This window comes from Ruditapes philippinarum, unplaced genomic scaffold (genome assembly GCF_026571515.1).
Source record: "Ruditapes philippinarum isolate M1 unplaced genomic scaffold, ASM2657151v2 ctg3348_1_1_1_1, whole genome shotgun sequence".
Lineage (NCBI taxonomy): Eukaryota > Metazoa > Mollusca > Bivalvia > Venerida > Veneridae > Ruditapes > Ruditapes philippinarum.
The window spans coordinates 76480-92001 of NW_026854105.1; the positions used below are offsets into that span (position 1 = coordinate 76480).

The 15522-nt window shown below is 34.0% G+C and overlaps 1 protein-coding gene across 3 annotated transcripts in view; it reads right to left on the reverse strand.

Annotated features, from left to right (window-relative positions):
• Window positions 1-690: 690 nt before the first annotated feature.
• The window catches only part of LOC132738972 (protogenin-like), a gene marked incomplete at its 5' end in the record, with an annotated part of 33354 nt that continues 18522 nt past the window's right edge, over window positions 691-15522 (reverse strand). Inside the window, 6 exon segments of one of the 3 annotated variants that reach the window (XM_060726603.1) lie at window positions 691-6353; window positions 8042-8176; window positions 10006-10204; window positions 11166-11280; window positions 13543-13848; window positions 15188-15315. In XM_060726603.1, coding sequence (XP_060582586.1) covers window positions 5394-6353; window positions 8042-8176; window positions 10006-10204; window positions 11166-11280; window positions 13543-13848; window positions 15188-15315 — 1843 coding nt within the window. 3 annotated transcript variants of the gene reach the window in all.

Genomic DNA, 15522 nt, shown 5'->3' on the forward strand with positions numbered 1-15522 from the left:
AAAATGATCATAATTAAAGTCAAAGAATGGTGTAGTTTTTTTAGTTGTTGTTTGATTTTAAACAAATAAATTCAGAAAGAAACCAAACAGAAAATGTTGTTTTTTTGTCATTCATTATTATTTATATCATTAAAATCATCAATTTAAATCTATATCATACTGAGTCTGTTATAATTTACACACATTCAAGTAAAAAACCTAGAGCCTTCGGTGACCAAAGAAAAAAGAAAATGAAAAGAAAAATTATTTAAGAATATTACACAAGTAAATCACCCAAAAATAAAAGATTGTAAAACTGTAAAATCCAAATTTTAAATCCTTCTTTTGACGATGACTCAAAAAGTAAAGTTCGAAAAATTTTCAAAAAAAAAATTAATTAAAAGATGATTACAGTAAAATCATTATTAATTGTGGGAAACTAATTTTCATGGACAGATCAATTCACAAACAATTGAAATTCTAAAACCAACAAACTTTTCTTTCAGTAGCAGTAAGATTATTTTGCGTTGCATTTTTACTTTTTGGAAAATTCAGTCCACGAATTAACGAAACCACTGAAATGGTCTTTGTGACAAAACCACGCCATTTCATGCCTACAAATACTTATTATATGATAGAATCACATGACACAGAAAAGGTTGACCACTTTGTGCTCTGGCTCATGTATACAGTATGACAATAGAAAAGAAATTTTTTACCAGCTTTTGTGCTTTAATTTTTCTATACATATAAAATAATCATACAAAACTGGGCAGCTGTTTTTATTTTTGGCAGAATTGTTTTTGTTTGTTTTTTCTTCAATTTCCATTCACTTATTACGCACATTTTGTGGTATTGATTCAAAACATCTATTACCTTGCCCATATTGCCTTCACTTAAATAAAATTTCGAAAAAAATCGAAAGAAAAAGTATTTTTAAGATTGTTGGTCAAATAAATTAAAAAATTTAAAAGATTTTGGGTCAAAAAAATAAAGGAAAATAAAGTAAAGTTTCCTAACATTCAAGAGAAATGAATAGTTTAGTTTTCTAAAGATTCAATCAAGAAACATTTGACATCACATAATATTCATGTTAAGATGATTTCTCACTTGTAAGACATAAAAAATAAAATCATAAAACATTGTAACATAATTGAGCCGTGTCATGACAAAACCAACATAATGGGTTTGCAACCAGCATGGATCAAGACCAGCCTGCGCATCCGCGCAGTCTGAAAAGGATCCATGCTGTTCGCTTTCAGTTTCTCTACTTGTAATAGAGTTGGTAAGCGAACTGCATGGATCCTGATCAGACTGCACGGATGCGCAGACTGGTCTGGATCCATGCTGGTCGCAAACCCATTATGTTGGTTTTGTCATGACGCGGCTCATATGATTGCTAAACAGAAAAAAACAGTGTTCATAAAAATACATAATGATAAATATATCTTAATAAAAGGGAGGTAATCAGTCTGTTATCAGAAACAATTTTTAGAAGGAGAGTTATCTGCCCAATCTTTTTTCATGTTAAAAAGTCACAAATTTCTCTCCGCCTAAAAACTCTATAGTAATTTATTAAAAAGTGACAGAACCCGCCATTCTAGTGTAAATTTGTTTAAGCATTTTAAAAACATATAAGTAACAGTAGCTGATATAAAGATCTTTAAAACACGTATAAATGCATAAAATATTTTAAAACTCAGATCACTGCTTAAAAATGCTCGAAGATTTTCTTTACATAGAAATGTTTGTCACAACGCAAAAAATAAAAACCAAATGTTATATAATGCAGTCTTGTAAAATCATGAACATGAAATTTTCACATCTTTTTTTTACTGAAATAAAAAAAAATACTCAAAATACACCGAGATTTCTTCAAAGGGGTTTCAAAAAGACCCCTTGTAAAAAAAAAAATAGTTGCAGAAGATAAAAATGAACGATTACAGAGGTGGAGTTCAACTTGCGAAAATTTATTCAAACAACAAACTTGTCAAAATAATCTCTAGACACTTTAAAACAATTAATTCAACTGCATATTCCAATATTAATCAAACATCTCTATTAAGTTCGCCAGTGACACATAGCTTCTTGTATTTCATAGTAGAAAAATGCACTAGCCAAATTTTAGATTAAAGTGAATTGGTCGACATTTGGTACAATTTCCATATATTTGATAAAGTCTAAAAAATCTAACCACTCTACAGTCTTCTTAATACCTCCATTCCATTGGAAGCAACATTGTTGTGACCCAATTAGGGTTCAAACCCAAGACCAGGCATGTGGTGCTAGTGTCCCGAAAGTTTTAAAAGACGAAACTGCAAGTTAGTCTCGAGAAAAAAAATAACATGATGTGTAAAGTAGGCTACTGTGACAGTAAATGTTGTTTCACTTTTTTTTTTTAACATTTATTACTAAAAACTCCATTCCTTGCCTCGAAAATAAAAAGTCTAAGTTTAGAGATTAATCATTAATCCATTTCTTTATCATGACCAAACTTTACTTTGGTTTGGAGATTAATTTTTCCCCTTTTGAACTCCGACCTCTGAAATCTTAATATATAAAAAAAAACGTGCTTTTGAGCAGATACATCGTAAAAATTTTCATAAAAACGTAACCTTGATTAAATGTATCTAAAAGATATATGACACCGGTTTCAGATTTTTCTAAAAATAGATCTCAATTCCTCATACATTACACACATGTACATTGCCAATTTTCTATAACCTTATTTAGTCAAAACCTGTTAAACAGTTGATTCAAGAGGTGTTTAAAAAATACACTGATATAGATATACCTTATAACAAGATACATCTATGTGGTAATTCACCTGCTTATCCCAGCTAGTTTTATGTTCTTTCAGTATTTCACACTTTTCTTACCACCTGACTGAACAATAGCATTTGAATTTCAATGAGATACTGACCATAGACCACATATATAATCTATAGACCACATATATAATCTATAGACCACATATAGAATCTATAGACCACATATATAATCTATAGACCACATATATAATCTATAAACCACATATATAATCTATAGACCACATATAGAATCTATAGACCACATATAGAATCTATAGACCACATATATAATCTATAGACCACATATATAATCTATAAACCACATATATAATCTATAGACCACATATATAATCTATAAACCATGTATATAATCTATAGACCACATATATAATCTATAGACCACATATATAATCTATAAACCACATATATAATCTATAGACCACATATATAATCTATAGACATATATAAAAGCTTAAGACCACATACATGTTTATGATCTATTCACCACATATATAATAGTTATAGATCACATATATAATATACCACATATATAATATACAGACCACATATATAACATCTTTAGACCACATATATCATAACTAAAGATGATCTTATAGAATATCAGATTATTGTCAGTTCAACATAGATCTTAAACTGTTCATATGTATAACAGAAATTTTTGTTTTGTTTCATTTCAAACCATCAATCGCTTAGTTTGTTCTTGTGGTATATAAAAGACACACCATTCTGTTTGTACAATGTGAATGCATAAAGAGCTTAAGATCTATTTTTAGAGTTCTCTCCCTTTCTATAAATTTGAACAGTCAAGATGCAAAGAGTTGATCAGTTTCACATAGAAGTTTGAATAAATCATTTAATAGTTATTTATTATCTTTTTTTATTTTAAGTGTCTATTTTCTGAACATTAAAATTTTTTACCAGAACATTTTATTACTTATGGAAATTTTTCACCTTGCAGCAAAATTTAAAAATTTGAAAACCCAGCCTCATCAACTGACCAACTCTTATGCAAATGAAGATTCAAATACATCAAGAGTAGGGAGAAAATAATATCAGTATATTACAAATACTTAATAAAAACACTACTTACTAATACTCCATTGCCTTAAACACATGACATCAACATTTTACGTACAGTCATTTAAATATTCTACATAGTCCCCGAACCATTAAAATTTATCTTTTTCCAAAAAATTATCTTTTTCCATATTTGAAAAAAAAAATCTATAGATGTAATATTAAAAACCTTTAACATAAATCAATCTCTAGAATATAACAAAGATCTTTCAGATTTTCCTATTAAAATTTATCTTTTCGATATTTGAAAAAAAAATCTATATTGTAATATTAAAAACCTTTTACATAAATCAATCTCTAGAATATAACAAAGATCTTTCAGATTTTCCTATTAAAATTCATCTTTTTGATATTTTGGAAAAAATTATCTATAGATGTAACATCATTAAGATTTATCTTTAGACAATTTGAAAGAAAAATATAGATGTATTATTAAATTCTTTATATGGATCAATCTCTACACTATAGATCTTTAAAAGTTTCCTAATTTTTCAGTTCAATTTTCTAATAAATATTTCAAGGTAAAGATGTTATTCAAATCTGTCTTCCTGATCACTACCTGAATAAATTTTGAAAAGCATTCAGGTGACATGATTAAGTTATTCCACGTCATATAGAAGCTCATTAGATCTTTTAATAATATACCAATGGAAACATGGATAGTGAAAAAAAATCAGATCTTTTTTTTAAACTTATTTTAATATATATCCAATTAATTCTGAAAAATTAAAAAATCATCCTTCTCTTTCATAGGAACAATCTCTTCTGAAATTTATCAAATAAGTTTGACAAATGTTGCAAATCTGTTCTAAATATTTAGCATAGAGGAAAAATAAATCAACATATTAAAACCAAAAAAAAAATTTCAATTTTCTTCCATAATGCAATTTTCTTTCTTTTGTTTTTTCCCCAAATTTCTTCACACTTTTCAACACTTTTGCACAAAGATGGTGATTCGTTACAAACGACATGTAGAACAAATAAACAAATTCCCATCCAATAACAATATACATATTAAAAAAAAAAAAAAAAACCACTGGGCTTAATAATAATACACGTTAGCAGTCCATCTCTGCATTTCTTAACAACATAATTATTTTTCTTAGCACTTCTGATGCTTTGTATACATATTTATATACATATATATATATATGTTAATGTATATATATATATATATAAACTTTCACACGTATTTCGCAATAAAATGTCTTCCATACAATACAAAGGATTTACAATAATGTGCAATACACTAAATAAAAAGAAAAAACACATTATCTAAAAGTACCCGCATAAAATTCACTGAATATAAGGGAGCTCACTGTCACGACTCTTTGCGATGCACGAGACTTTCCAGGTTTATATATGTAAAATGAGGTATCAGCATTTAAAGAGAGGTAAACGCGGCACGAAAATAAAGAACTTTTTCTTTTTTGTTCAATAAAAAAAAAACAACTGAATTTTGTGCAATTTATCTGAGGTCTGATGTATTTTTATAATATTCCAGAGTTAAATTTGAAAGTGACCGTTGCGAGGCGACGCGTCATGCTTAGTTGACCGCCTTGTCTCCTGAGGTATTGTTGAATCAACAAAAATTTCCGCCCCGTTTGAGGTCTGTGATTGGTTGGGATTGTTTTCTGCCGAACTGAGTCTGTTAAAATGTCCCTGAGGTCGGCAAATGACCACATTGTCCGCAGTGTTCATTTGTGGCGGAATCCCGTTTGAATTTACCGGAAATCTGTTCACCACTGTTGGCGCATACATTTGAGGCGGGACACCATTGCTCGCAGGGTGCCGTCGCCTTTCTGACTGCGCACTAATTCCTGGTGGCGAACCGTTACAAATGACCTGAGGCACAGCCGTGTCATGCTCGTTACGAGCGACCTGGCATGGTTCGCCGGCCCCTGAAGTGTCAGTCTTTCTAATAGCCTGAGAAAGTGAATTTGAGGTAGCAATGGTTGGTGGCGAGAACGATACCGTTACGTCACCATCATGAGGTAAAACTGAACCCGAAACTGCGCGCGATTCCTGAACATTTAAAGATGTCCCGCCATCGTGACATGTATCCTCGCACATTGGCGACGACTGAGGTATATTGATTGGCAAGTCATTTCTGTCTCTTTCACCGGTATACAGCTCGCCACCTAATCCCGTATCATGACGAGATGATGACCCACAATGCACTACTGTATCACCAGTATCGGTTGTATCCGACCGAGGAATAGAACTGCCGTACTCTGACGAAGTTCTATTACTGGCAGTCAAACTGCCTTCTCCACTGTCTTCACCACTATTCTCTAACTCCTTTCCCGATATTTTATGAATGACATCTTCAGAGCTACCCGTATCAATGTTATCTAGTGATCCAAAGTCTTCCGAACGGCTTGTCGGAAAACCTTCCTCCTCGACGTGCGCCATACAAGGCTCGTGACCTCCTGACATCATTGCCGCAAGCAGGCCACTCTTCTCCTGCTGAAATGTAAGAAAATATTAGTTCAAAACCTTATAGTAAAGAAAACTGAACTTTCGTCTAGACAAAAGATTACTGTTAGAAAAAACCAACACTTTAAAATTTGTCATAAAATTTTGACATTTTTGTTTAAATTCCAATTACAGTGAAATTTGAGAAAACCGGACGCTGAGAAAATCGGAACTCTCTAAATACCGGACAAATAATTCAGTCCCAAATTTTCCCTTCTTTAAACTATTGAATTAAACATTGACAATACCGGAATCTGTAAAAACCGAATATCGGACGGTTGATAGGGGACTACAAAGTCAATTATATAGACAATTACCCTGACAATACCGGACGACGAAGGTGTGAATAATCTTGCCAAAATGCACGAGGAATTGATAAGTTATAATCAGTTGACGAGAGCTGTCTATAAGTGACAAATTTAAATTAATTAAAAACAGTGAAACTTTGCCGAGACCTACTTTAAAAATCTTTATCTGACAAATATGGTTTAGGTAATATTTACAATTGGGGAATTATTATAAACAAACAAAGTAAACTACATGTATGTTCGTTAAATCATTATCCATTACCAAAATGTAAACATATGCGGGTGTAATCGGACTTTTTCGAGGTAACTGCTGTTCGTTTAAATCCAAAATGTTATTGTATTTATATGCGATAATGAGACATAAACAATTAAAACATATTGTATAGAATTTTTATCATTTCTTCATTTCTTTATTTAGCAATTTACTTACTCATAATCATGAAAATGCAAATATACGTTCAGCATCATTTGTAAGTCATTGCTCGGTTTATATGATCCTGAACAGCTGAAGAGGACATTGAGAATACCGGACCGCTGAGAAAACCGGACAAAACCCTCGGTCCGAAAGCCGTCCGGTTTTCTCAACTTTCACTGTATAAACCGTTAAAAATATATTGAATACTGAAAATTATGAAAAAAAAAATGTTCCTGAAATCACCGATTTGTTACAATATTGGCCGAGGTAAGTAAAAGCATTACAGTAACACAACTTTAAACCATTATTTAAACATTATAAAAATACTTGTGTTTGCTTCTAAGAAGGAAGAAATATTTGTTTCCGAGACATTATGTGTCTTTAATAAAAGAATCTAAAGTTAATCTGGTTTTTAATAGACGAGTACTTAAGATACTGTCCGGCTACCCTGTCACATATACTTTCTATTACCTCTAAAAGCAGGGGAAATGAGTAAAATCTTTTACCCTCGTTAAACTAGTTAAATATTTCTAACACCTTTTGCAACAGGGCAGAAATATGGTGTTGAAAGAAAAAAGTCAATTTTATTCAATCACGTTTTACAAGTGAAGTGTTGTTATAATTAATTATTTCCAAAACTTAAATGTGTATATATATCAAGCTTAAAGGCACATTATTGCCTTAGAAATGCTAAAGCTCATCAGGGTACACTGTCTCCCTCACTGGAAAAAACCTTCCTCATTCCAACACAAACCATGTATTCTGTATTCCCAAAGTGTGAACACATTCATTCTTCAAAGATGAGCAACCTTCATTCTTCAAAGATGAGCAAAATATATCTTAAATATGTCTTTTAGTTCTTTATTCATTTTCCTAATGAAAGATTTTTATTTTTTAATTTATTTTTTACCTCATCTCCGACGAAAAACATGACAAAAATTTAAAACAACTACCTTATACTGGCTGTCAAGAAGGGAGGTCATGTGACCATTCTGGATCTGTCCATTCAAAATACCATTATGTTTCAATGGAAACCCGTTTAACTTTGCTCCATTAGGCGTCAGTATGACGTTGCTATCTCCGCCGCCCTGAAAAATACCAACCTCAAATGAGCCGTGTCACGACAAAACCAACATCGTGCGTTTGCGACCAGCATGGATCCAGACCAGCCTGCGCACCCGCCCAGTCTGATCAGGATCCATGCTGTTCGCTTACCAACTCAATTACAAGTTGGGAAACTGAAAGCGAACAGCATGGATCCTGATCAGACTGCGCGGATGCACAGGCTGGTCTGGATCCATGCTGGTTGCAAACGCACTATGTTGGTTTTGTCGTGACGCGGCTCATATTATTACACAAATTGTTTCCAAGTATACAAAATGTCAGGGTCCTTATTTTAAGATTTTTGGTGGGGTTTTAAACTCAGCCACAGGCACTAGACACAATCAATTTATCTATATATGCCTATAAGAGTGATTACCTGGTTCCAGTCATATCAATCTTTAATTAATTTAATCGTTTTTAGGTCTGCAATTTCTACATATTTATCTTAACTATGCACATATATATATATATACAACGTACATAGCACCTTAATATTTTAACACCAAATGTTACATTTCATTCTATTGGGGAAAAAAATGCACTTCCAAGAAATTTGAAAAGTACATTTTAACTAGAATTTACTGAAATTTGTTCAGCATTAAACAATCCCTAGATAAATTGTGTCATACAGCTGTCAATGTCAATACATCTATCCATGTTAATGAGTTTTCCAATGCAACAAATGCTGCTATTGAACTGTTTGCACTTTTTTGTAAAAACCTTTTTGCAGAATATTTTGTAACACTGCATTTGAACAGCCGTTAAATAAATACATGTATGTATTATATATAAATGTGTGTGTGTGTGATTGCCAAAGAAATATACAGTAAATCCTGTGAAGAAAGTTCATCAGCAAACATGGCCTTTATATACAAGTGGTCTTAATTTGCAGGTTATCGTGTTCTTTTTAATCAATCATAAATTATAAGAGTGTGGCCTTTATTTACATTGTGATCTTTTATTGGAGGTGGTCCTTTAAAACTGTATTAAGATTATAATGTAAGCACGGCAAACTGTATTTCCAAGCTTAATTTTATGCTTTCAGTTCGGGAAAAAGAATGCCTTTTAATTAAAGTTAACCTGTCAATAGGTTTTAATCTGGAACAATATGCTTTATTCTACAGACTCAAGACACGAGCTCACAACTCTTGAATTCATGGATCTAATACTTGCCTTACTGAGCTAATTGAGTCCGGTACATTTGTGCCACTGCTTTGTTACTATGCCAACATAAACAATGATTTTTAGTTCATAACAAATTTTTATTTCAGTTTCGATAATGAAGGAAGCATTAAGCTTATAGACACACTCTCGAACCCATTTCTGTAACCAACCAGCAGTAAGCCATCAGTGTAAAGTATCTTACTCCAGGAAACAATTGCTTGCTCCAGGAAACAATGGCTTGCTCAAAGAAACAATGGCTTGCCCTAATAAACAATGGCTTGCTCTAGGAAACAATGGCTTGCTCTAGGAAACAATGGCTTGCTCTAGGAAACAATTGCTTGCTCTAGGAAACAATGGCTTGCTCTAGGAAACAATTGCTTGCTCTAGGAAACAATGGCTTGCTCTAGTAAACAATGGCTTGCTCTAGTAAACAATGGCTTGTTCTAGGAAACAATGCTTTGCTCCAGGAAACAATGGCTTGCTCTAGTAAACAATGGCTTGTCCCTGGTTAAGTCTGAACCCACGCAGGCAGCAATCCAGTGATTACTACTCCGGCCTGTTTAACACTCATGCAGCGACTTATTGCTTTTTGTTTGTTCAATGATTTTGGCTAACTTACAGATACACATAGTTAACAACTTGACATTACCTTTGAGTCGGATTGTTCATTCTCCGGGAGATGATTCAGCATTGGGGTGTACGCGTCCATTTCCAGCACCCCACCAACCGTCGCGTGACTCTCTTGCATGTAGATGGCGTGACCGTTACCATTGCCTGGGATATGTCCGTTGCCGTGGTAACGAGCTGGCTGTGTCTGAGGCTGCTGATTGTTGCTACTTCCATAACATCTAAGTACGTTAATAAAATACGTGTAAACAAAAACAGTGAATAAAAGTCCAAAAGCAATATCAACATGAGGTTTTAACACATTTATTCAAGTTCGATTGCGAAACAAGTTTTTGCAACTTATGTTAATCACTTTCCAGTCCACTTCCAGGAACCAACCAGTACTGGTGTCATATGAAGAAACATGGTGGTCACCAGAGTTGGGCTTGAACCAAAGATCCCTGGATTGAGACGCAGATGCCTTAACTACAAGGCCACCGCTTCCATTTTCAATATACATGTACAACCAATATTGAAACTTGGTGTCATTCATGTGGTTTAATTGCCGTAGTTAACCTAGTTCTATCGTTTCATACCTCAGTTAACAACAGCCAACAGTGGAATTTACATTGCAGTTACACTACATAAAAGGGGGGCTTTATCTTAAACTGATGAAGGTTGTTTACATTGAACAGATTTTATCGGAAACCAGGCAAATGTGGGTGTTTTAAAGCTAATTCTTGGGTACAAGCACACTACCTGTTAGTGACAGATTAGTCAACCTGTTGCGCTTATATTCAAAGCTGTAACTGCAAAAAGTTGTTTTAAAGTTTGTTTTACCCCTGGTTTAGCTGGGAAAAGTCTATTTGGATTAGTCTAGATTTCTTTATCAAATACAAATTTTTTTCATACTAATTTTTTTTATCTCTGCAGCAACACTTCCTACCCAGATCTACTTCAGAAGTTAAAAATATTTTTGTAAATTCACTCAATTCAGTTTCAGATTAGGTATCAGACCACTAAAAGTTAATTCTAACTAATTTCTGTTTATATATCAAACACCTTTTTTAAAAGATGTAAAGAGAAATGGCTTTGTTAGTTCTGTTCAGACCAGGTATCAGACCACTAACACAGTAAACTTCAACTTTGTCATAACAAAATTTATTCTGTGCAGGTATCGGACAACTAAAAATTGGGACTCACTTTTGTCGCAGCAGGATAATGATTACGCAGATGATGATGCAGAATACACCAATGCTAATGCCAATGATGATTCCGAGCTTCTTATCTTCCTTCTTACTGTCGGCACTACTTCCAGCTGTAATATATATACACAATATTTTGTTTTGATTGATATCATATTATATCTCACTAATATCATATGTATCTCACTAAGAAGAAACAATTTTTTAAAAATTTATCTTAAAGAGCTCAAAGAGCATGACTTGTGAAGATACAACTTTCGTGGGTATAAGAAAATTTGTTTAAAGCGTGACGGTGACACTGATGCTGACACCCGGATAAGTACAAATTATTATAGTTCTCCCTATTCTTAAGTCGAGCTAACTATTCTTCAAATATTCAAGTTAAAAAGAAGAGTGGCTTAAATATAGGCATCATACATGTGAACTCTCCCACTTTTAGCAGGAGATTCCCACTTTCTCAAGCCATATTTTCTAAGATTTTTCTTAAAATAAGGGGTATTTACAAACAAGAGGGCCATGATGGCCCTGAGGTCGCTCACCTGTATATAGCCCCCCCCCCCAATGTTTCTGGGCCAATTTAACTCAAGGGCTTTTATTTGCACAAACTTGGTAGACACCCATAAGAAGATGTTTCATGCTACACATCTAAGCTCTAGCTCATTGGGCTTTTTAAAAGAAGATTTTTTTAAAGTTTTTACTATACACATATAGTTAAAAACAATGACACCCCTGGGGCGGGGCCAGTTTTGACCCCAGGGCTTTTATTTGAACAAACTTTGTAGAAACTTACTAGAAGATGTTTCATGCTTAATATCTAAACTCTAGCTATTTGAGTTTTTTCAAAGAAGATTTTAAGTTTTTGCTATACACATATAAAGAAAATCAATGACCCCCGGGGCGGGGCCAATTTTGACCCCAGGTCTTTTATTTGAACAAACTTTGTAGACACTCACTAAAAGATGTTTCATGCTTAATATCTTAACTCTAGCTATTTGGGTTTTTTCAAAGAAGATTTTTTAAGTTTTTGCTATACACATATAAGGAAAATCAATGACCCCTGGGGCGGTGCCAATTTTGACCCCAGGGCTTTTATTTGAACAAACTTGGTAGACACCTATTAGAACATGTTTGATGCTAAATATCTTAGCCATAGCTCTTTGAGTTCTTTAAAAGAAGATTTTTTAAGTTTTTACTATATGCATATAGGGAAAATCAATGACCCCCGGGGCGGGGCCAATTTTGACCCCAGGGCTTTTATTTGAACAAACTTGGTAGACACTTATTATAACATGTTTCATGCTAAATATCTTAGCTCTAACTCTTTTGGTTCTTTAAAAGAAGATTTTTTAAGTTTTTACTATATGCATATAGGGAAAATCAATGACCCCCCGGGGCGGGGCCAATTTTGACCCCCAGGGCTTTTATTTGAACAAACTTGGTAGACACCCATTAGAACATGTTTCATGCTAAATATCTTAGCTCTAGCTTTTTGGGTTCTTTAAAAGAAGATTTTTTAAGTTTTTACTATATGCCTATAGGGAAAATCAATGACCCCCCGGGGCGGGGCCAATTTTGACCCCAGGGCTTTTATTTGAACAAACTTGGTAGACACTCACTAGAAGATGTTTCATGCCAAATATCTAAGCTCTAGCTCTTATGGTTTTTTAAAAGAAGATTTTTTAAGTTTTTTTTTTCGGTTGCCATGGCAACCAGAGTTCTGCATGGAATTAAATTCTTTGAACAATTTTTAAAGGTGACCACCAAAGGAACATTCCTGTGAAGTTTGGATGAAATTGGCTTAGTGGTTTATGAGGAGATGTCATTTAAAGAAAAAGTTTACGGACGACGGACGGACGACGGACGGACGGACGGACACCGGACGAAAAGTGATCACAAAAGCTCACCCTGTCACTTTGTGACAGGTGAGCTAAAAATTAAAGATATCTCCCTCTTTTTAGATGTCAGACCTTTCTTCTTTATTTATTGCAAATTCTAAAATCTCCCTCTTTTTGACGAAAATTCTCCGACTTGATCATCGAAAATAAGTTCACATGTATGAAGCATTGTTAGTCATACACTGGTTTGTAAACTGGTAAGAACAGCTCATCAGAAAAGCTGATTATTAAATTTAAGCAACAATTTTCCTTAAAAATTTAAACCATATCAAACTATACATACAGAACACACGAGAAAAATAATCAGGAGCTGAAATCCAGGTTTTTTAAGTTTACAAGCACATATTACTTTGCGGTGAAACTCAAATATTCTGTTTCTAAGGTCAGAGAGACTTCTTAAATGTGTGGGACAAGTCAACTCTTAAATATTCGCTACTTCTGAAAGTCTAACACAAGCTATAGAATCATGTAATAACTAACGTGTCGCAGTTTCCGACGGATTGACAGGGAATTGCGGAGTGGTTTTCCCCGCACCAACATCGGTGCTTGCGTGAAGCTTGAAGTAATACAGTTGCCCAGATGTATCAGAGATGGTGATCTGAGCACTGTTTTCTGAACCGTTCTTCTCCACACGAATCCACAAATCGTCAGTCTCACTGGGCACGTCCGTGTACATTATCGTGTAAGACTTAATCTGTCCATTGGGCTGTGCCGGAGGGAGCCAGTTTACGAGGATTTTTCCAGGCTTTACAGTCTGTATTTGTACACTCAATGGTTCTGAAGGCACTGGAAAAGTGGTACAAATACAACCTTATTATCTAAACTTTTTTTACTTTTCTATTTTTCATTTATTCATTTTTCTTGTTGTGTAATACACACTGTCACAATGAAATGGCAATCTCGTGACTTTCAAGCTAAACTGGCAAAGAAAGACCTCAGAATTCCCTCCGGTTATCAGAACAGCCATGAGCATGCCCATTAAATATAAAACATTCCTCGTGATATCTTTTTAAACAGGAAAACAATGCAAAGTCCTTGGCTGGATTCAAACCTACAGCAGAAAGAACTTGTAGGGGTTTTACATCACACTATCAATGCTCAGCCTTTCGGAAGGACATACCATACTAGTATTTGATGGAGACAAAGGGCCTAACATGCCTCTCTCTATATATTATTCAGGAACAAACTGGCACCAGAGTACAACCACTGAACCCTCTATAAGCCAGCTGGAAAGCGTCTTCAAATGTAATAGCACAAGTTCATGTCAGGATTCTAATTAACTGAGGTGAGGGGCAAAAATTGTGTCACCTTTACCACTCTACCAAAGAGTTTGGCTCATTTACTCATTTTATTTGAAAAAAGGCCTTGGACTGTAGATTTTGGGAATAATTATCACTGAAATTGATCTGTTGAGAAGTAAACAAGCTGGTGTAAATTCAGATTTTTTGGACAAACTGTATGATTTAAAAGAAAATTTTCTTTGGGAAATGGCCTTTAACAAGCCTCTGTTACAGAAGATGAAAAAAAAATCAGTTTCTACAACAAAATTTAAAAACACATCTGAAGTTGAGCCATTTTAACAACAGTTTACAAATCCAGTGTAAGTTGGTTCATAGTGCATTGTTTGTTTTAGTAATCTGACTCTTTTTACTTTTCTAATCTACTTGATGACAAACACAGCTGTGAGGGGTAAAAAATCCTTAATTACGCCATATTAATGAGATCTGTCACAATAACATAAAATCATCAAAGATTATTAATCATGTCTGACTAAATTAAACTAATTTGAACCACTCTCCAGTCTGCTTCCTAGAACTATCCTCTATCCAGTACAAGGTCTGAGGTTATAAGCTCAAACATTTCCAGTATTCTGATTGGTCAGAACCTGCCACAGAATATACACTGACCAATGAAAATCCTTAGATTTGAAACAGAACTTAGAAATTAAAAATTTGTAACCTTGAGGCTAAGTTTTATAACTATGAGGAAAACATGGCTGTGAGCTTAATTGGGCTCACACCCAGTATCCCTGGGTTGAGGGGCTGAAACCATGACCACTAGGCTGCGAAATGCTCTGCTTGTTCACAATCTTACGTAACTGTATTTGAAACATAGATGTACTTACGTCCTGATTCTGTGTATACTTTCAGTGTGTCACTATATTCACTCACTAGTTTCTCGCCGTTTGCACGCACAGAGATCTCGTACTCTGTGAACGGTTTCAGATTCTCTAACAGCGCACTGTTTGTATTACTGTAAATAAATATAATAAGGACTTTAATACCTGAACTATACAGTGACCTTTAAGTACATAGAATATTAGACATCTGTGAATTGTAAACAATGACCCCAACCTCTCCCCCCAACCCCTCCTAGCCCTAGAGAATAGCAGAGAGTTAAAGATTTTGGTCTTACACATAGTCTGGCTTTTATAAATGACTTACATGTGTACTATGTGAG